Here is a 21,997-nt window from a genome sequence, read left to right as displayed (position 1 = left end):
TGTTTTGGTTCAAGAAATAAATCGTTTTATAGAACTGTTTTCACCTTCATATTTTCTTCTATTTCTTTCTGTTACATTTAAAAAACGTGTATGTTATGGAAGACGGCTTGGGCCACAAAAAAATAGGTTTTTGGGTCATGACCGTTTTTCCTCAGAATAATCTATAAAGTAAATAAAAAAAAAAAAAAAAAAAAACTTATGATGACCCAGAAATATTTTGAATGATTTTAATCCATTTTGTAATATGCTGCATGCAATTACAGCATGGTTGAACTGAACTGCATTTACTTACGCTTTAAATAATTAACTATTTTTCTCCAAAGTCTTGTGAGCTTCTTTGTAGCGGATTATCTATAATAAAAAAATCACATCTTCAGCTCTTAAATCTTTCCTGATTTCTTTGACAGCAGTTGCGCAATTTGGCCTCTAGGGGTCTCTGTCATTCATGTTTCCCATCCTCAGGAGGCTGTTTGCAGAGTTTATGGGCTGAAACGACGCAGAAGGAAATCAGCGAGTGCTGGATTAATGTATGAACTCTGGATTATGCTGTTCCAGTTTCAGCTTACCTGAAGCACAGTGAGATCACCGGATTCTGGGCTTCGTCTTTGCGGACCAAACTCTGTCAGCGGGTAAGTTTCATGCTTTTTTTAATCCTGCAAAATTCTTGACAGCTCCGTCCGGAGCGACGGTGAATCGAAATTCTTTGAAAATGTAACACTTGCATGGTTTTGCATTTTAATTGGACCCATCTGCAGTCAGTATGTGAAACTCTTCACAGCATTTTTGACCTTCTTCTAAGTGCTTTTCTTCATCTAATTGAAATACGATGATTGTATAAGTGCTTTAAAAATAGTTTAATTATTATAAAGTCTCACTTTATCACATTTTTCCCTTTTTTTGCACCTGGTGCACAAAGTGCTTTGAAGGGGCGATAATGGCTTTTTTGTTGGTTTTTGATGCGTCACATTGATCTGTCGCTATTATTTTATACAACTATAAGGATTTCCCCCACGGTAAACCTGTCAAGAGAAGGAGTTAAATAGTTTGGTTATTTGAAAAATAAACGTGATGACCTTGTTTTTAATTCTGGGGAAAATTATCATTTTTTTGAACCTGTTCAAGGAACATACTCGGTGCACATCAGGGTGTAGGGCACATTTTTAACACTTTGGTTGGCACCCTGGTTTCACTCCCCCCACTTGGTGCTCATGAAGCGTTCTTGTCAGCAGACACTTGTCTCACTTATTGTGTCTTCCAATAATGACTTGCCTTTGAGTGAAGAAGTTGCAAAGCGTGCCTAAAATGTAAAACAAACAAACAAACAAAAAAAATCATACTCAGTTTCATTAAGCTGGACTTTCACAATAAAAGCCTACTGCTGGTTGACTGAATGAGATCTGGCCAGACATCAGTAGACGTTTATGGTGGAAAAGTGATTTAACTGTTGCCCAACAGGAGCAGGCAGCATGCTTGAAGCCAGATGGTCGATGCAGTAAAGGATGCGAAATAACACCCATAAAGCTGTGAGGTCTGGACCTGGTCTGTCTTGTGGTTTAGGTGGGACAAATCTTTACCAGTAAGTCCACTTCACCTGCCTCACAGGGAGTCTGATCAAAGGCCGGTTTGTGGCAGATTCCACCTTTTTTCTCCAGGATGTGGAGAGCTGGTGTGAGCCCAGAACAATTCACAAATACAGTCACAGCGGTGGCTTTCTATTGTCTCTCTGAAACAATGAGTGTGGAGCTTTGCCCGACTACGATGTTTACAGCTTACTCACTGCTGGGCTTGGCTGGTGTTTGTGCTGTGATTGCACACCCTCTGCTTTACATATACACGTGCATGCTGTGCTCACCTTAATGACTAATGCACCCTAAGCCCGTCCTGCATCATCATCCGGCCACTGTAATTTCTTTGAGGTTTCAGGTATCAAATTTGAAACCTGAGGGCTTGATGTTGTCTAGACATGTAAGAGGTTGCTTGTGTCGCGTTGTTGGATAATTATGGGCTCACCGGGCTGAGCACACGCTGTTCATTAACATGTTAAACCCCCCATTACACCCCAGGTGATGTCCTTGGATCAGCAGCTGCTGTTGTTGTTATTGATGCTTATACATCACCATAGCAGCAACTTTTATAGGAAACTAACCGTGGGATATATTCCCCCCAAAAAGTTATTTTTTTAATTCATCAATTATTTATCTGTCTACTAAGGAAAGAGAGTGTAATTTCCTATGAGGCTGAGGTCTTTTCTAATGTCGAACTCTGGCTTTTCCCATTACAGCAGCCAGTGTGCCAGTGCGATGCAGCTGCTGCTGTGCTGACCAGCAGCGGCTCAACAAGTCAGAACACTGGACAGCTGACAGGGGTATGATTTTAGGATATTGTTTCCTCTTTCTTTGTCAGGTTTATGTAGCCAGAAGCTGTAAAAAGTGCTTAATCTTGAGGTTTCCTGCTGAGATTTAGGTTGCGGTTGAAGCTGTTCAAACTCCCTGACTGTGTTTGTGTTCGCAGCTGGAGCCTGGATGTAACATTTGAGTTGGTTACCCTGCTTCAGTGTGCCATGTGTGGGCCCTCTCTCCCGCTGCGTCTGCTGCTCTGGACCGTAGGAGCAGCTGTCTCTACGACGCAAGGTATTCCAGATGTGTGTGGGGTTTTTTTTTTTGTTGTTGTTCACAAAATGGATTATAGCCTTTTTTTTTTTTTTTAAAGATGATTACACTTGCTACTGTAATCAAAAGTTTCCCAATGCACTAAGCTGCCTGCAGAAGAAAATATATGTTTACAAACTGTGGAGATGAATGCCAGAGATTGCACAAGTCAGAAAGAGAAAAATCTAACTTTAGTTTGTTCATGTCGTTCCATAGTGAGTCCTGTTTTGTGTGGCTCCATTTCCTCAGTGCTAGAAAGTAACTCTATACATCCTGGTGCTTTAGAAAATTTTGTGCTCATTCTCCACAGTATTTATGTGATAGCTGTATAATTTCTTAAAACCCTGCTAGATTTGTTAGTTTGATGCATAATTTTCCTATATTTTGCACAGCAGCAAATTTATTAAAAGCTGTATATAAAAGATGGACTTAGCCATCATGTCATTACCATATGGTTCAGAATTTTTGTCAGCTTTTATCTGTCCTTGTTTTTGTTGTTTTTTGTTGTTTTTTAACCACATGTGACAAGTTACAAACCAAACACAAGGCATTGTAATATTAGAGCAATGAGGCAGCCTCACACTAAGGCACACAACAATTGATAGTCTAGTTTACTCTAAGCTGGATCATAATTTATTAAATGAACTCCACACTGTATTAAGACTTGAGCTGAGAACATAAATCACCAGGAAAGTCTTTACTGAGCCCATAAATCAAAAGAGAACTGGGATCTTTTTTTCTTTTTTTTAAATACAAATGGACTTCTCTATGTAACCAGCAGAGTCGCCCCCTACTGAACAGGAGAAAGAATGCAGTCCTCACTGACTGCACTGTAGCTCTACTTTGACCAGTTACAGCAGGGAAATAGTGCATTTAAAAATAATAATATTTATAATAAGATAAGTTTTTTTTTTTTTAAGACATGTCAGAAAAAGTACACTTTGCAAAAAACATGCCTGTATTTTCTTTACTTTTCGGAATAAAGAATTTGATGTTTATTATAATTCCATTCCACTGCTGCCCCCCCCCCCCCCCCCACGACCCAGCCCCAGATAAGCAGCAATGGATGGATGGATGGAATTTTTACAACAAAGAGTGTGTGTGGGTTCTTGGTCATTAAGGTCATGGTAGTATGGGGGCTTGAAAAGACAGGAACTGGATTTCTTTTTTGCTTCAAAGAAGAATTACTTTCTTGAATAAAGACCTCCAGTTCCCTTCTTTTCAAGCCCTCACACTTTCACTTTAATGTACAGACTCATAGTATTTTTAAACTGTGCATATTACAGCAAAAATATTAGCCATATTTCATATGAATTGTGTTTAACTTTTTAAAATATATACCCAGAACACCCAGAAAATCTTTAGAGTTACAGGAGCTGACTTGGTGCCTGTGTCTTATTTCAGGTCAGGTTTTAGCTCCTGCCAGTCTGACCGCAAACGTAGGTCGCCCCCTCCTGCTTGGCTGCAACATCACAACGAAACCAGGTGATAAGGTCCACCAGGTGCGCTGGGTCAACAGGCTCAACAAGGTCATTCTAGCATATGAGCAAAACGTGCCACCCCGCTTGAGTCACCAAGACCCAAACGTGAAGCTCACTGTCTCCCGGAACGGCGCCAGCTACATAACCTTCAAGAAGGTGCAACCCACTGATGCCGGCTGCTACCAGTGCATCTTTGATGTTTACCCCACAGGCCAGCAAAAAGGCTCGATATGCATCAATGTCATTGGTGAGACTAAAACCTGCAAATGCATCTAAATCTACCTTTACCCTCAGAGCAGTTGTTTAGGAATGTGTTCATTCTGTGATAATCCTAATAAAATAGCTTTAGTCTCAGATAATGAAGGTTTCCATAAGAGCTCCTTCCTTTTGCTTTCTTAAAAAACAACAGTCCTCAGTAAGCATTTTTCAAGGCTGCAGCGCAAACTGACTTTTGAACTTTTGTGCCTTTATAATAAAGTCAAAGCCTTTTTTTGCAATTGTGTTTATCTGTAGAAGTCACATTGCACAGTGTCCTGATTAGAGGCTTTGTTTTGCCTATGTGTCGCAAAATGGTTTGAAACAGGAAGTAGCAAGTTAAAGTCTGGACTCCCAGATCAGCAGGAGCCAGAGAGCCCACCCAGCCTGCTAACCTTAGTGCTTCCTGTTGTTACTGCTAAATGTGCACGCTATTCTCACTTTTTCTTCTACCCCAAAACCTGCACGCAGTCAATGAATGTCATAATAAACTGTTACTTACATATTTGATCACTGAAAAGCACTTTGGATCAACCCCCCCCCCCCCTGTTTTAAAATGTGCTGTATAAACAAAAACAAGCTGATTTGACCAGAACTTTCTTTGTGCCAGGCCAAGTGCATTTGGATGGCAACAAGACAGCCATAAGTGGGAAGCCGACCACCCTTTCCTGCTGGTACAACCTCCCTGAAAGGGTTCAACAGGTCCTGTGGAGGAAGACGGCCGAGCAGGGCGACACCGCCACTGTGGCCTCCTTTGCTAAACACAACCACTACAAAATAGAGCATCAGTTTAAGGGTCGGGTTAGCCTGAGTCGAACCCTGGGAGACACCACGCTGACCATTGAGGCTGTGCGAACAGAGGACGAGGCCTGCTACACCTGTGAGTTCCACACGTACCCAGATGGGACCCAGACCGCCAGGGCTTGCCTCTCTGTTTATGGTGAGACTTTTTGTTTGTTTGTTTGTTGTTTGTTTTGCTGTATTTCTTAATTGGAAAGTGCTCCCTTTTAACGGAACTTGTTACTCAGCATGTCAGCTGATACCCTTCTACACATCTTGCTGGTAAATTTTATAAAGGGCCTTCTATTTAAGTTGATGACAGCTGCTGCCCACCTGCAAGCCACTTTGCAGCCCACCTCCACCCTATTACACCTTCTTTCCAGAGGTGGGACGTAACGAAGTATAAATACTTCATTATTAAGTAGATTTTTCCGGTATCTGTACTTTACTTGAGTATTTATTTTTCTGAATACTTTTTACTTTTTACTATAATTTCACTCAGATGGAGAAAGATGTAAGAAAGAGGGCAGGACAGCATCACCATGTTACCAGGCAACCACCTAGCAACAGAGTAAAATTACTTGTTTTTTTGTTTTTTGTTTTTTGGGTTTTTTTTGCACCTATAGTTTACGCATATATATGAAGTCTTTATAAATGTATAGTGTAATTTTGATTTCACAGCCAACAGCACCCACAGGCACAAACAGTACTGGAGTATGGAGCATTTACTAGCAAATATAAATGACGGCATACTGAAATAATAATCTGCTGTCTGCTTCTCTTGAGTTATGTAGCGTAAAATTAGTAGGGACACCTACAACTTTTTATGAAAGGCGCTCCCAGGTGTATCAAAAAATTCCATGCAACAAGGCTATTTCTGGAAATCTGGAAATGGCTAGGTGTGACTAATGTGAGCTGTTTCCAGGAAATGTCATAAATATTTTGCTGATCAGTGCAGCGTTGAGCCCGTGTTTCCATCCGTTCCATTAATCTTTGTTCCCTGTCATTTACAAAGAAAAGAATACGCTGCCAAGAACTTTAAATGATGAGGGACCTGCCTTTCCACTGAGCTGACCAAACTGATTGTTCCATGAAGATCACTATTGTTAGTTCTCCACATGAAACACGGACCTCCGAATGTGAAACTTATATTATTAGTATTATTAATCATTTATTGATTTACAGGAGCATCTAGCATGAGCCAGTGTTACATCCTGCTAGGCTAAGCTGGTTTTCTAAACTTTCTTTCCTAAACCTGCCTCTAACCCCAACACAAGGCATGATGCACAGACCAGAAAATCAAAGTGGGCCTGTGGAGTTCAGGTTCAGTGTGCTGGTGCTGGTGCCTGTCTACTGCCTCAGCCTCGCCTTTCACACTCTCGTACCACACTGGGGATATACTGAAGGCTGAAAGGAAATGTGTACTTGTGTGTGTGTGTGTGCCTGTGTGGGTCCCATATATAGCTCAGGAAATGGAAGAGCAGTGCATAAACAAACCACAGGCAGCTTTGAGGTGAGAGGTGCTGGAAAGGGTCATTAACTACTGTTCTGATTAACTGTGAAGACGACGCCTCGTGTCCCAACACTTACTCTGGTCCTCTTTTTCTTCTCTGTGCCAGAGAGGTGCTTAGACCACTTTTAGACTTTTGGTGGTCATAAGCAAACGTTCCAGGAGTGTGAGTAGTTGTTGCTCTTCCTGTGTGTGTGTGTGTGTGTGTGTGTGTGTTTTTGGAGTGATAATGAGGGAGGGGTGTCACTGAGGGGAAAGTGGTGATTAATGTGGGATAGAGTCCAGGGGATGAGTGGTTCACTGTTTTCCTAGACACAAGGCCTCAGTGTGTGTGCGTGTGAGTTTGTGTGTGTGTGTGTGTGTGCGCGTATTTTGCTCTGCTAAACAGGCTTTGCTTTTGTCTGAACTGTTGGACCCAAAGAAATCAGACACACACATAAACACACACGCAGTCAGTAAAAGCTGCTCGGCCTCTTTTCTCTGTCTGGCTTTTGTTTCCAGGCCGGCCCGTCAGAGGACGACTTGTGTCACGGTGTCCTCGGGGCAGAGAGATTGACAGGCGATGTTCTGTCCATCTCCATTAGTAAGGCTGATGTACAAATCTTTGCTTTTTGTGGTGTAATTAAAAGACTGCAGAAAGAATAAACTGACACAAGATGAAAATGACCGAAACAAAATGGCAAAATCATTTTAAAGCGGCCACTAACTCGGTTTGTCTTTTCCCTAGTGTTACCCAAACCGGAGGTGAGCCAGGTGACCTCACCCTCAGGGATCACCGAGGCCAACTGCACGGCCCAGTCCCGACCTGTGGCAGAGATCGTGTGGAACGTCGGCGATGACAACCGAACGCTGGGGCCGCCCATTTCATCAGCCTACGATCAGGGCGATGGCACGACGATAGTGACGAGCACGCTGTTGTTCCACTCGGGGCTGTTCAGTGACCTGTCCATTAAGTGCATCGTGCACCACCAGGGTTTGGAGAAACCCCTGACGCTGTCCCTCAACACAAACAGTGAGGAGCTCCTGAATGATATCTCTGTCCAGATATGTTATATTCTATAATGTGTAAAAGCTCCTTGCAGAGGAACAGAAGCGTTTTTTGACAAATGTGAATCCTCTGCTATTTTAGTCCTGGGTAATTATGGCTGCTTTGATGGGGTCCTGAATCCTGTAATGTCACATCGTACGGGAAGGATTATTTTTGTAGAAGAGAACCTTTATTCTCTCACCACATCACCTAACATGTTTAGTCCAGATGCCATACATAATACATATCCTACTTTTAGACATCATCAGTGTGTTGGAGGAAATGTGAGCTTGTCTGTTTGTGTGCCACAGTGGGTTCAGCCATGGTTATCCTCCTCTCCGTGTGCGGTGTGGCAGCGGTCCTCCTCCTCTGCTTGTGTGTGTGTCTCTGCAAGTGCTTCATCTGTACTGACGGTGAGTCCAAACTCCGCAGCTTCGCGTCTCAGAAAAGCTCCACATGCACTTCTCCTAAATAGCTGGAGTGCCAGTATTTGCACTGGCTTGCTGCAACAAGGTCGTGCTTGTTGATTAGTGGTTTCCTAAAGGCATTTTGGAAATGCAGGGAGTGTGTGCATGATAATAAATTAGAGCCTGTCATCAAACATACACAAAGTTCTGTTACGAGAGTATATAAAGATGGATTTTCCCTTTTATGGCTGCCACTTTGAATCCTAGTAGCTCAGGAAAACATGGGTGAAGAAAGTCAATAAGAAGCACTTTGAGGAATTCCCTCAAAGTTTAGCAAAACACTGAAGTTATTCTGGGAAGCCCTCACGAGGGACTGTGTAATTATATGTATGAGAAGCAGAACTAAAAAAATGACCAGCAACATCTAATAGACATGCTGACATTTAAAAAAAAAAAACTCTGCTATACTTTAGTTTTTCCAGGCTGTCCTTTATTGAAGGATGTCTGGAATGGGAGAAAAATCCTCAGCTGATATGCAGTGTTTGTCTTGTGGCCTGCTGTGCCGGCCAAGTTTTGAGTGGCTCTTGTCACAGTGACTGTGATGAAGTGTCCAAATTTCTTCTGGTTACATGAACCGAAAACATCCTGGCGTTTTATGGGCTGTGACGCCCCAAGCCAGCCTCCAAGAACTACAATAGGACAGACAACAACTGACTGATAAAACCTGTTTTCCAGTCAAAGTTCAACTTAATGCTTTTTTTTACTGTTATATTTGATTTATTTGTAAATGAATAAAATAAAAAACAAACACTTGACTGCTTGTATACAAAGGAGGTTGCTGTATCATTAACTCATTAGCTCCTTTTAACTACATTTAGCTTTTAAGCATTTTTTAGCTCTAGTTTACGCTCATTAGCCAAAAAATTTAACTGACTGACTAGATCCAACCAGAGGACAGTGTTAGAGACTAATTTAAAGAACTTAGTAGAATATTTAGCAACTGAAGAGCCTAATATTTCCTCATGAGTTGGAGGAGACCAAATGCAGAGCTTAAAAAGGGTTGACTCCAAGTGAATAATAATGTTGTTTCTTAACTCCTGGATGTGCAAATAAGCAGCTATTTTCTACATGCTTACCTTGAAAGTTGATGGTGACTTTCCAAGTTTAATAACTCCGACTTAAATAAAACTAAGCCGGCATTAACAGCAACCATCTATGTATTTGTACCAATGGGAGAATAAATAACATTTCAGAATTATGAGGGAACATCAGGAACTGAAAAACAATGTCAGCAAGAAAATGCCAGACGCAGTCCCTCGAATGGCCACTTGAGGCGGCCTTCAAAAGTGGGTCAGTCCCCCTCTTATGAAAATAACCATGGTTTTACTATGGTTAAATAACCATGGTTTACCATGGTTTCCTGTTTTTCATAGTTGTCATGGTTTTTTGGGTATCATGGGAACCATGGTTTATTACTATGGTTTTATCATAGTTTGACTACAGTTATGGTTTATAACCTTGGTCATAAACCATGGTTCTTACCATGGTTTATATTTTACTATGATTTTTACCATGGTTTTATTTTACCATGGTCTTTCCAAACCATGATTTTACCATGGTTTTTACAAACTATGGTTTTCTTAATTAAATCTATAGCTCCATTAATCTGTTTCACAAAACTGTAGTGCAATAATGCATACATTAAACATTGAATAGGCTAATTCTAATGCAATAGCAAATGTAATTAAAAATCCTACTTCATACATCTATCAAGCTACCAAAAAAAGCCACATAAGAATAATCAAAAACAGGAGAATCATTAAATCATTAAATCATAAATAAATAAATAAATATCCATTAGATAGCCTGGAGGTGTAGGATCATTATCCTGTTGTTGAAAAACAAATAATGGTCCCACTGAGTGCAAACCAGCTGAAATGGCCATGAATAATGCTGTGGATGGCATGTTGGTTAGGTTTGCCTTGGATTTTAAATAAATAACCAACAGTGTCACCAACAAAGTATCCCAATATCATCACACCTCCTCCACGATGAGTGGGAAACACACATGTAAAAACCATCTGCTCACCTTTTGTCCACCCTACAAAGACATGGTGCAAGGAAACAAAAATCTGAAATTTGGACTCATCAAAGGACATTCCTTCTGTTTTGTGGCCCAAGAGGAAGAACAACAAAAAGGAAAAAAATAACTTGAGCCGAGGAACAGAAGAAATGGACACAACAGTGGACATCTGTTGTTCAGTAAAACTCCATATTTGGGTATTTTTGGTTCTATGGACCATGTCGTTGTGAGGCAAACAGAAGGTGAACGTATGGTTTCCACATGTGTGTTTCCCACTGTGATGCACTGAAGAGACGATGTAATGGTAAGGTGGTGCTTTGCTGGTGACAATGTTGGTGGTTAATTCAAAATTCAAGGCAAAATAAACCAGCATGGCTATCACAGCATTTTGCAGGGACATGCCATCTCTTCCGGTTTGCACTTAGTGAGTCCATTATTTGTTTTTCAACAACAGGACAATAAACTGTAAGTGTGAAATTATATGCATTCTCTAATAATATTAATCACAAAAAAAGAAAAACACCTCCAGGCTATTTAAGGGCTATTTGTCCAAGAAAATGAATGATGCAGTGCTGCATCAGATGAACTGGCTGCTTTACACCGCAGAGACAACAATTAATTAACACTGTACAGTATTAACATATTAGTAATTAGCTTAACCAAGTCACAACCCTTCCAGTGGACCTCATGAGACCTTCGAGCAGACAAAAATATGAATGGCAGTGAATGAAGAGAAAAATACCTTTTGGTCTCTTTTGAGTTGTGACAAGAATTAAAAAATCAGCTGATAATTTAAAACATACATTTTTAAGCCAAGAAAGTCAAACTTGTGGTAAAACTGTGGTGAAACTGCAAATATTTTTTGAAAATATGTAATTAGATATGTCATTCAATGATGAGTCATATCAATTCTAGCTATAGGATCGCTGGAAGTTGCAAAAAGTAGGCAATTGTTTCCAACCATTGTTTCTGCATGAAAGGGCAGCAAAACAGCAATCACTATGTGATGTCATCTTAGCATGGTAAATAAAGACAAAAGAAGACGAGACCTACCACTGCATCTAGTTGTTGCATCAACTCTGCCAGGATCTGTCCCCACATTTCCTTTCTTTCTCTTGAAGATCTTGATAAAACACTGTGTGTAGGTTGTTGGTGACTATTCTACTGACCTCCGCAAACACCTACATCACACAGCGAAAAACATGTTGACTAAACAGGGTTGGGGCAGTGTGGCCAAATACATGGTAAGACATGGTATAGGTTGTTGCTGACTAAAACATCCATGTTTTAGGCGACAGTGTCCTGTCGCCTAAAACAACTGTCCACTTTTGTCTACAGAAAACAGGTACTGCTTACAGGTCCAATGCATCTGCAACAAATATTTTTAAAGGAGATTATAAGTAAGTAGAGTAGATGATGACTGCATTTCATTATAGGTGAACTGTTTCTTTAGGATGAAATGTCCTCCAGATATAGGCTACTGGTATCTTACCTCTAGTGCACTGGGCCTTCATTCACAAGGCAGCTCTTCAGTAACTCTGAGCACTTGTTCTAAAAAAACGAAGTTGAAAGGGATTTTCACTGATATCATATGTAGGTTACCCACGCGCTACTTAGTATGTGCACGTGTCACACGGTTATTACAGAACAATTTTTAAATAAAAAAGAACAATTTCAGGAAAGTTCAACCTGCAGTTATTGTAGGTACTTGGATAGACCCACTCACGCATGCCAACAGTGTGTTACGACACCAGGGGGAAGCATTAGCGATTTGTGTTGACTCGCTCTGCGATGAACGTTAAAAAAAAACAGAAACCCGCATCTCCTGGTGTCCGGATATGACATCATTTTAATTCTCCGGCGTCGGGGGTCTCCCCCAAAGTTTGTCTGGTTCAGATCCGATTTCTCAAAAAAAAAGTTATATTTTTACAAAGAAAGGTGAATTTTAACCCAGTGTCTTGCACACTCACACCCCTCATACCACCAAGAAAACCCTCTATATTGATTAACTGGTCCCTTAATCATAAAACTATGAAGTTTGAAACTATAATTCGACCACACCGGCACTTTACTAGGCACCTCCTTTGTCGAGTGACATTTGCGAGGTACCAGGAATTACCGAAAAAACAAGTTTTATTATTTTTGATCAATGTGTGAAGTTATTTACTTGTTTTTATCCCAAATATACAAGTTGTAATGGATCAGATTAATAAAAAAATCTAAATACAATTTCTAATAAATATATTAAAAATATATAACTAATAAATATATTAAAGATATATTAAATATAAATATTTTAATACAAATATGATTAATATTATACAAATGTGATAAATATTTCAATTTTCATTTTCTTTTCAGGAACCTGATGAAGACAAAGGCGTATTTTCATGTTCTTACTGATAATCATTGGAATCAAGTTTTGACTTATAGGAGGAGGTTTTACAAGTAATTTCTGGCTAATATGAGTCCTTCATCCTTTTTCATTTGCAGATTCATAATCTTTGTCAAATTCACTTCATTTTGATATACTACTTATATCTATATTATATCTATCTATATTTCGGATATGATCAGAATTTCACAGTCATGACCGCGTGACCTTGAAGGTTAAAGGTCCAGGTTAAGTGCTAATGCCAGGGTCATAATGTAAATGCAATCCTAAATCTTATAGGTACCTGTGCAATTGCTAAGCAAGTGATTGAAAGCCTATTTGAAGATGGACTATGTTTTATTTCAAAATCGTAGAATAAAATCACAGTTTTTTCATTGTTTGACCATTAAAATGTATTAACGACTTGCCCCCAGATTTGCTGGATTAAAATCCCTCTAGAATGTGAACCCCTGGTCCAATTTCCCAAAACTTAAGTGTTCTGTAATCTGTGTGAATAGTTCTATCAAATTAGTTTAGAATTGAAATCAAATAGACAACTTTCAAATTTTATCCAAGTACCCACTCAAAAGCTGTTGTGCCAATCTGAGGACAGCGAGAGCTTCTCCCTAATAGGAGCCAAAAAATTTTAAAAATCAGATTAGTTATTTTGACCAAAAATATTAGGAAACAATAGCTAGGTACTTTTGAAAGTTGTCTATTTGATTTCAATTCTAAACTAATTCTAAACGATGTTGAGTGTATTGAAATTTTTTAAATGTGAAATGTAACATTTTAAGCTTATTAGACCTTACAAGGTGGTCATTCAGACTAAAAAGATGTCTCAATCTTTCTTTTTTCCATCAGAGTCGGAGCTCATGCTTTAAAAATTCTTTATTGCTCCTTGAAAAAACAACTTTGACGTACAAAGTCAAAATGTGTTTTAAGTACTTGATGGGCATTTCAAATGAGTAACTAAGCTTTGAAACTGTTAGAAATTTTTAAGCTCATCACAGGATTATGGTGGTAAACTGCTTAAACTTGCCTTAGCATGGCCTTAGCAGGCTATGCCTGTTTGGTTTGGTAGCTAGCTAACTAATGCTATTGTTAGCGAATGCTAACGGTTGTAGCATTCGCTAGCTAACAATAGCATTTGTTACATACTTGCTTACTTGCTTAATAACTTAATAATGCACAGTGGGAGTGACACTGGTTACTTATTGTTGCTAGTGAGCTTAAGTCTAAATTAAGTAATGTTCACTCTAAACGCAAGTATTTTGTACCTTTCATGTTGGCGGTAAATGTTATTTCATAAATACAAGTCATAAGAGCATATTTTTGATAACCTAGTAAAGTTAACTAATGTATGTAAGTCAGGGTAGCTATTTTACAGTGCAGTGCATCTTTTTTTTTTAAACCGTAGTAGTCCCATAGTTACTTTGAAGTGCTATATGTAAACCATAGTAATACCACAGCTACCATGAAGGGCTACGAATAAACCATAGTAGTACTATGGGAAGGACCATAGTAACTTGCAATCACCATGAGGTACCATGGTAAAACCATGGTTACTGCATCAAAACCAGGAAACTATAGTGAATTTTCGTAAGTAGGCTCTTTAGAGCACAAATAAACACATTTACAACCACTAATTTCCCCCTTCTAGCCAGCACTAGTGTTGGTGGACAGCTGGTGATGTTACAGTGGCATGCATCTTTTGTATACAGGCTATGGTCTGAGTTTATTAAGTTGCACATTACTGTGAACGTGTTAGCAAATTTACAAAATCGAGAATAAGATTTATAAAAATGGACCATTGGTTATGACCAATGGTCCATCACCAGCTAAAAGCAACACTGTATGCAGTGTTGCTTTTAGCTGGTGATACACAATTTGTGTATTTTACCAGGTTTTTTTTGTTTTTTTTTTCTTATGGAATTACAGTAAATTGGAAAATTTCTGATGTTTCAATTGTTTTAACAATGACAAACCATGAAACACTCAACAGTTACCAGAAAATACCCTCAAAAAGGTCAGCACACAGCTACTTTTCACACTTAGGTGGCATGGAGCATGCTTCCTCAGAGGTCATTGACGCTACTTCGCCTACTCTTAACACCTTTCCCACAATAATTACTGCGTGAGGTGCAAGTATAATGTGACGTGTGGGTGGTTGCCCATTTCCCCTTTATCATAAATTAACTCCGCGCCAAAGGGAGGCAGGGAAACTCTAACTTCTGCTGCATTGGCAGACTCCTTGGCTTGAAGCTGGTGCTCTGGCTGGCCAAACAAAAGCTGTAAAGGAAGAAAAACAACAGTGGAGCTGATGTGTCGAGGTCAGGATTGTCCCATGGCTGCTCTCATGGCTCTTTTTTGTGTCACACGCATCAACCAAAGTCACTAACTGTAATTTCCCCATTGTGGGCTCAAAGTATCATCACAAGACAAAATCTCTTCCAGTACAGCTTAATTATGTCATACCTGCAAGGACATTTGGTGTTTGCGATATTATTTTGAAAAATTTAATGGTTTTAAAAGATGCACCCCCCCCTCCCACCTCCTCCTCATCTTAAGAAATATGTGCTGTGCTGTGCAGGCGATATCGTAGAGATGGAAAGTCACTGACTCGCTGCCTTCTTGTCACCTCCTCATGTCTAGTTTCAAAACTAGGTTTCGCCCACACGTACTTCACACAGCAGAGTCCCCATTCATGCTGTTGATTTAGGATTGTTTGTGTTTTTGTTAGGGACAGTCCTGACAGTCTTAAATACTGTTTTAGCTTGTGATTGATTGTGTCATGTTGGACCAGAAAATACAGCGTGGGATATGTTGAATAGATTGCAGCCGCTTCATTGCAAAAATAGATTTTTCCCAGGAAATAAAGCTCTTGTTTGCTTGAGACATTCCTTGAACCCCAAGCTTCCCTGTTTTCCAACTCTGTGGGACCTGAGCAGAATAACAAGTGATTGTGGCGATTGTCTGGAGTTAGCAGGAAGAAGAAAAGACCCTCTTTCTTGGTCTAATCCCTTGGACTAAGAAAGAAGGCAGACATTAAGGGGCCTGGTTGAGGGAGCAGCGACAAGCCCGAAGTTGAAAGGCTGCCCAGTTGATAACAACGTCCCCTCTCATACTCAGCTGTACAGACACACACACATACTATATGTATTTTCCAGTCTTGGCCGGGCTGTGATGTGCAGCAAACACAGGCTTGTACTGTGATGTGACTCAGATGGGAGTTAATGGGGTGAGAGCTGTGATGCAAAATGTCTGTTTTTTATTTTTTAATAACATGACAAGTTTTTTCATACATTTTAAAGTATTTTTTATTGCTCAGGCATCACAGCAGCTTCATGTATACAGATCATTTTATGATCACTACATCACTTGATGACTCATTGGACACGTGTGATTCAGCCGAGGTCGTCATTAACATTGATGGACTTGGCAGAAAAGTTAATTCCAGTTAATGGAGCAGGTTGCAACTTAAAGAAACACAACAAAGCATATTAATGCATAAAAATTCAGCTGCAAAGCATCCTTCCCACAGTGGGATCTAGTTTATACAGTAAAGTGCTGTGCAAAAGTCTTGGGCCGCTGCTCCATTTTTTTTTTTTTTTATGTTGCTTTCAAGGAGTCAGACTTTCTTGTAATTTATAAAAGTGGTTTTGAAAATTTAATTCCTATTTATTTTTGTTGATTCTATGAAAAATGCAAAAGATAAAACAGTTTCACAAAGTAGTATTTTTGCACCAAAAAGATGATTCCCAAAGAGCTACTAGCCAAAAACCTAGCATACCTTGGCATGGTGTGCAGTGTGTCCTTAAAAAATCTGAGGAAAGTGGACAAGTGGCAGGCCTAAAAACTATCTAAAGCAGATGATCAGTATCTGAAAGTCGTGTCCTTAAGAAATAGCAGGAAAAAACCATCAAAGACCTGACACAGGACCTCAGAGATGCATCTGACCCTTCAGTTCATCCATCTGCTGTTCACTGAAGCTTCATCAGACATGGTCTCAGCGGAAGGGTAGCTTTCAAGAAGCCATTGTTACGGAAGGGAAACAGGGAGGAAAGGCTGAGGTATGCCACATTACACAAGAACTGGACTAGAAATCAGTGACAACAGGTCTGATGGGTTCAAATCATTAATATCTATGGATGGAATTATGAACACAGAAAAGTACCGTCAGATTTTGATCCATCATGCAGTGCTGTCTGGAAAACATCTTTTTGGCAACGGCTTCGTTTTTCAGCATGACAGTGATCCCAAACACACTTCCAGTGCAGTAAAAGCAAACCTGGATCAGAAAACACAGTGAAACACACTGCTCAATGGTTTTCTAGATTTCGCCAAGCAAGTCAAGCAGCAGTTGACCAGTTGAAGCTTACAAAGAATGACACAAACATAAAAGTGATATTTCTTTTGACATTAGCACCTTCTGTTCATACAGTCCATGTTTCTGTCCTGGAAAGGATCTCATATGGCCTGATTGTAATTTACTTATCAGTCTGGGTGTTGCATCAATCATGTCTGTCTGTTTTCGTGGACATGGCCATCGCCCATTTGGCCTGGAGGGCCTCCATCATTGCAGATGATTGCTAGAGCTAGCTACACATAAGATGTTGATCGTCCCAATGAAAGCTTTTCTACGTATACTGAAATCTTGTTTTTCACATCCAGAATAACTTCAATATTTGTGGAAAGAAAGGCAACAACCACAGTTAAAACATCGACTAATATGTCCATTAACTCTATCCAAGCTACTTTATTGGGACTGGGCTGGATATGATTAACAACATAATCAACACAAACCAACAAGAAACAACATGTTTTGATTCAAATGTTGCTGAGTGCTGAGGAAGTAACACAAACAATAAAAAACCTCTTTGGTGAAATAACCAGAGCTGTTCAAACTATTCCAGGTTACGTTGTGTTCTTAGTCAGAGGCTTGAAATGTAATTTCCCTTAATATTTCCTACCACGTAATTTTAGCCAGAAATTAGCCTCAAGATAGAAATCTGCACCTCCTCTCTGAATTAGTGGCAAAGCTGAAAATCCTCTAATGTGCAGCAGCAGGCTGAAAGCAAAACCCTAAAACTATAGTTGACAAAAGTCTCTGAGACGTCCAGTTCCACAGAAACCCACTGTGGACCCATCGAGGAACTGTAATGTCTGTGGCTGAAGGCAAACCACGAAAAAGCCACAAATGGGCCCCAGCAGTTTGTCCTCAAACAATGGGTGTAAATCGCAGCCTGCCTGCCTCGATCCCGGCTGGGAAGGACGGCTGAGGCCGGAGCCTCTTCCAGTAAAATCCCGCTGGTCTATTTGTGGCTGTGTTTGCCTGTTTTTTTTTTTTTTTTTTTTGGCGTGGTCAAGTGGAGATATGTGAACTGCAAGGTCTACGGGTGGCTCAGCTACAGCTGATGAAGATAAGAGTGTGAAATCTTTAATCATGAAAAGAAAATGTTTTCAGCGACATCTGAGGCACCAGAGGAAATAAGGGGCAGGCACCACATCCGGTCCGACACACAAACACGGTCGCCGCTTGAATCATGAGGGCAGAACTGACAGCTCCCAAGATATCAGAGGGAGGATGAGGAGCAAACTCTGCTCTCAACAGGAAACTCATCTAATGTGGCGAAGGTGACACCTGCTGGTCGGCACATTGAAGTCTTTAACAAGCATTCACTGCCGTCTGCAGTGTTGATTTTCCACTAACTCACAGCAGAGGCAACTTGTCACTGATGCTCTAATTGGCTTTTACGCTCCGTGTGTCGATTTTTGCTTCAGCGCTGTAGACTTTCCAAAATAACTCACATTGTTGCCACATGTAGACTGAGGTGTGGCAGGCTGCGGATTAATTATGGCTGTGGAATTCATGCAGCGTTTCATTATTTTGTGCATGTGGTCTTTTTAGATGTGAGGGGGCGTTTTGGGGACTCTGCGTGCACAGACATGTGAGGGCTTGCTGTGTTTCTTTTTGCATTCCTGTGCAGGATTTATATCAAGTAAATACACCCTTTCACCCATGACACTCATCTTTTTATAGGCCAACTCCCAACATCACATCTTGATTAATAAAATTAGGACATAAATCAAAGAATTATGTGTAGCCACAGCTAAAGAGCCACTTTGGATTTGCAATGACAAGACTGAGCTATAAACAGTTCAGTTACTGGCATTGCCCTATAGCCTGGGGTTTTCATTTTTGATCAGCTTGTGCAACTCTTCTGTCCAAAGTGAAATGTCTCAGCTGTTATGTGATGGATTGGTATGAATTTTCCTCATGTCATGGTAGCGAAAGCCATCTTTTATACTGTCTGCCGGTGCAGCCCTACATCCAAAAAGGAAATAAAGGCGCACGTATTCCAGTAGGGCGGGTGTTAGCTAGTGTTAAAAATCAATGGAAAACTCGTATCATGTAATAAATGACTAATGAGCAAACATCCTGGAAACTTGATGTTTCCCTTTATCAAAGTGAAAAGGCCTGACTCTTTACTGATGAAATCTCAGCAATGCCCTGCAAGGAAAAGGGTGTCACAGCCTGGCAGGACATGCGGGCTGCAGAGGAAGGATTGTGGGATTGATTTTGAAGTGGGAAACGAAACACTGCGGAAATTTTTCCAGCGGTCTCGAGACAAAGGTGCAGCCTGACCAAATAACTGTGTGTGTGTGTGTGTGTGTCTGTGTGTGTCTGTCTCTTTCTGTCCAGACTGATTTGGAGTCCGCCGTCACCGCTGCTTTGATGAAGGTCCAGCGGAGCTCTGAGCCTGACCTAGCTGCTCAGCACCGTGCCCTCCAGTTCAGTGTTCAGAAGAAGGGAACAGAGCTGAGCCAACACTGAGCTGGGCTGGGAGGGCACTGCTAGTGTGGACACAATGTTAATACAAAGTAAACAGAACTAAAACCACATTATTTAATGCTAGATATTAAACTTACTATAGAGCACTAGAGGTGATTGTTGATGAAGCCCTTTTTGTAATATATATAGAAAGGTTTACAGATGCATGAGGAGGCATCACGGAGGTCCAGTGTTTGGGAGAAAACAGTGTTTCCTGCCTTAAAAAATGTGTGTCTGTGTGTGTGTGTGTGTGTGTGTGTGCGCGCACGCACGCGCGTGTGTGTTAGCTATTTCTCAGATGTCAAATGGTGATAAGTTATATATATTTTTCCAGTTTTTGTAGCCATATGCTTGAGTGTAATGTAAATTTACATGCAGTTGTTGTCAGTTTACGTCCACCCATCATGGCCATGAAGGTCACAGTAACTTTGGCCTTTTAATGATTTTATTGAACTGCTGCTTTTTCCAGGATGCAGGATTTTCTCTGAGCCACACAGTTGAAATGATAAATAAAGGCTCAAATATATACATACACTCACTCAAATCTGTGCTTCTGAAGGTTGTACAATGTCTAAATATGGCAAGGCCAAGGTTTTTTAACTCCTCATTAGTGATCATGATTGACTATACCTGATAGTTCCACTTTACCAGCATAAAAAGCATTTGTTTGACAGTGTCTGTGTATACTTGAGACTTTATCATTTTGATTTTGTGTGGATCCAAGAAATTATAAAATAAATTCAAACTTGTGCATCCAGTTCTTGTGTTTTAAAGCCATTAAAGATGTCTGCTGTACAATTGTTACATTCTGGAAAAAGATCAATTCAGAGAAATCATTAAAAGCCCCCAAATTACCATCATATTCATGCCCATGATGAGTGGATGTAAACTTCTGATCACAACTGTAACTACATTTTTTTTTTATGATTTTGGAATTGGTTAGCTTCCATTCCAAACACCGTAGACAATAACTTTTATTATATAATTTTATATCCTGCCTTATACCCTTTAAAACTTCGATCTTTCGTGACTAAACTAGCAAAACTCAAGTTGATGAAATATTTGTCGGTGTCAACATTAATGTCAGACACTAACTGAAAATCTTTTTTGAATCTGGGAGCCCACAGACAAAAAATATGACACAGAATAACCGAAACAACCAAAACTGTTTGGACTTTTTGATTGTGAAAACACTTTATTTTTTCAAAACCTTTTACAGTGGCTGAAAATTTCAAGCCACATCAGTTGCTCTTTGCCTGATTGCTGTGGGCCACCAGCCTGACAACCGCGAGGGTTGTTACATCACCTGACAGCCCTGCTCGCTTGTGGTTGGCACGTAGACGAGAGGGATGGTTAAAAGGGCCGCTGATTATGAACTTGCAAGTTACGGGAAAAGCAGATTGAGGCAACAAGAAAAAAAAAAAAAAAAATCTGACTTTTAGCAAACCAGCCCTGTGTGAGTCACCCTGAAGGATGGTTTGTGGTGGAAAAGAATGAAAGGTTTCTTATTTTTAGCAGCCGCCTGCAGGACAGGGACGGGTGGTCGACCCGTAACCTTTGTGTGCTCGGTGGTTAACACCGCCCCAACGAACCCTGAGAAATACTGTTTGCATAACTGTGACAGACTGAAGGTGTTTGTGTGTCTTTGTGCATGTCTGGGTGAGTAACTCAAAAGCAAAAGAAACACGGGAGTGCGTCTGTGTGTATATGTGTTTACATTTGCTGCCATTGCTGTACAGTATTATAACTTCCAGAGTTAAACTGTAGGGAGCACCGGTGTTAAGTTTTCAGCCTGCGTGGGCTGTTATTAGCTTATTTTTACAAACTCAGCATCTAATCGTACAGTAAAGCTGTTATCCGTGTATGTAAACACAGTTTGAAGGTTTAAATATTAATAAATGTCTTCATTGAAAATAAGAAACTAACATGCTGTTTATGTTGCTTTTATAGTGTTTTTGTATGAATAAATCTGATAAAATGTTTCCTGTACTGGTGCTGAGGAGATAAATCTGAAGCTAAATTGGATCAACACTGGGTTAAAGAAATAAAAAACTTCATCTGCTGTTGTTTCCCTGCTTCTTTTCATTGAGTTTGTTTAAGAATATCACAATAGTATGAAGTAATACTCTTAAAGCGGCTTGGATTCTCTTGACATTGTTTGGCAGCGATGTATGGGAGACTGTGGGTGTTACATACTGAAACTCATTTCCTCCACTGCCCACTGCTGTGACTTTACTATTTCACTCTCAGGTCCTGCGAGTGCCTTTGGAAAAAAGAAAAAAGAATAAATCTGTGACTAACCAATGTAAATATTTAAAGCTTAAAATAGCTCCAACCACTTCAACGGTTGGTGTTTTAAGTATTATTTAAATGAGTCATTTGGGAGTCACGTTCCACGCCAAAATAAGAAACCTGGAAGCATGCAGTGGGTTAAAAACCTTACAGCATGTTTGCTTTTAACCTTAAACTGGATTTTGGATTCATTTTTAATTCAATGACCTCATATAGAGAAATATCATCAGCAGCAACTGTGGTTTCCTACTATTTCATGTCAAAATGGCTGCCATGAAATAGGTGCATCCAACCACTTTCCTAAC

At 40.1% G+C, this 21,997-nt stretch overlaps 1 protein-coding gene across 2 annotated transcripts; it reads left to right on the top strand.

Moving 5' to 3' along the window:
- The first annotated feature begins 477 nt into the window (after positions 1-477).
- LOC115794414 (OX-2 membrane glycoprotein-like) lies at positions 478-20,830 on the top strand. 2 transcript variants are annotated; one of them, XM_030749931.1, is made up of 8 exons: positions 478-629; positions 2,282-2,365; positions 2,512-2,630; positions 4,053-4,376; positions 4,995-5,324; positions 7,402-7,686; positions 8,013-8,114; positions 19,272-20,830. In XM_030749931.1, exons 3-8 carry the CDS (start codon positions 2,561-2,563, stop codon positions 19,274-19,276), a joined length of 1,116 nt encoding a protein of 371 aa, XP_030605791.1. In that variant the 5' UTR covers positions 478-629; positions 2,282-2,365; positions 2,512-2,560; the 3' UTR covers positions 19,277-20,830. The 2 variants fall into 2 exon arrangements, with proteins under 2 accessions (XP_030605791.1, XP_030605782.1); XM_030749922.1 differs by lacking the exon at positions 19,272-20,830 and adding an exon at positions 12,553-12,752.
- The last annotated feature ends 1,167 nt before the right edge of the window (positions 20,831-21,997 follow it).

The sequence above is a fragment of the Archocentrus centrarchus genome, chromosome 2, assembly GCF_007364275.1.
Source record: "Archocentrus centrarchus isolate MPI-CPG fArcCen1 chromosome 2, fArcCen1, whole genome shotgun sequence".
NCBI lineage: Eukaryota > Metazoa > Chordata > Actinopteri > Cichliformes > Cichlidae > Archocentrus > Archocentrus centrarchus.
This window is presented reverse-complemented; position numbering and strand designations above follow the sequence as displayed.

Coding starts and splice junctions, on each gene's coding strand:
- LOC115794414 (XM_030749922.1), top strand. CDS start 2,561: ATGTGTGGGCCCTCTCTCCCGCTGCGTCTGCTGCTCTGGACCGTAGGA. Junction 5,325..7,401: donor GGCTTGCCTCTCTGTTTATG/GTGAGACTTTTT, acceptor TCTTTTCCCTAG/TGTTACCCAAACCGGAGGTG. Junction 7,687..8,012: donor GCTGTCCCTCAACACAAACA/GTGAGGAGCTCC, acceptor TGTGTGCCACAG/TGGGTTCAGCCATGGTTATC.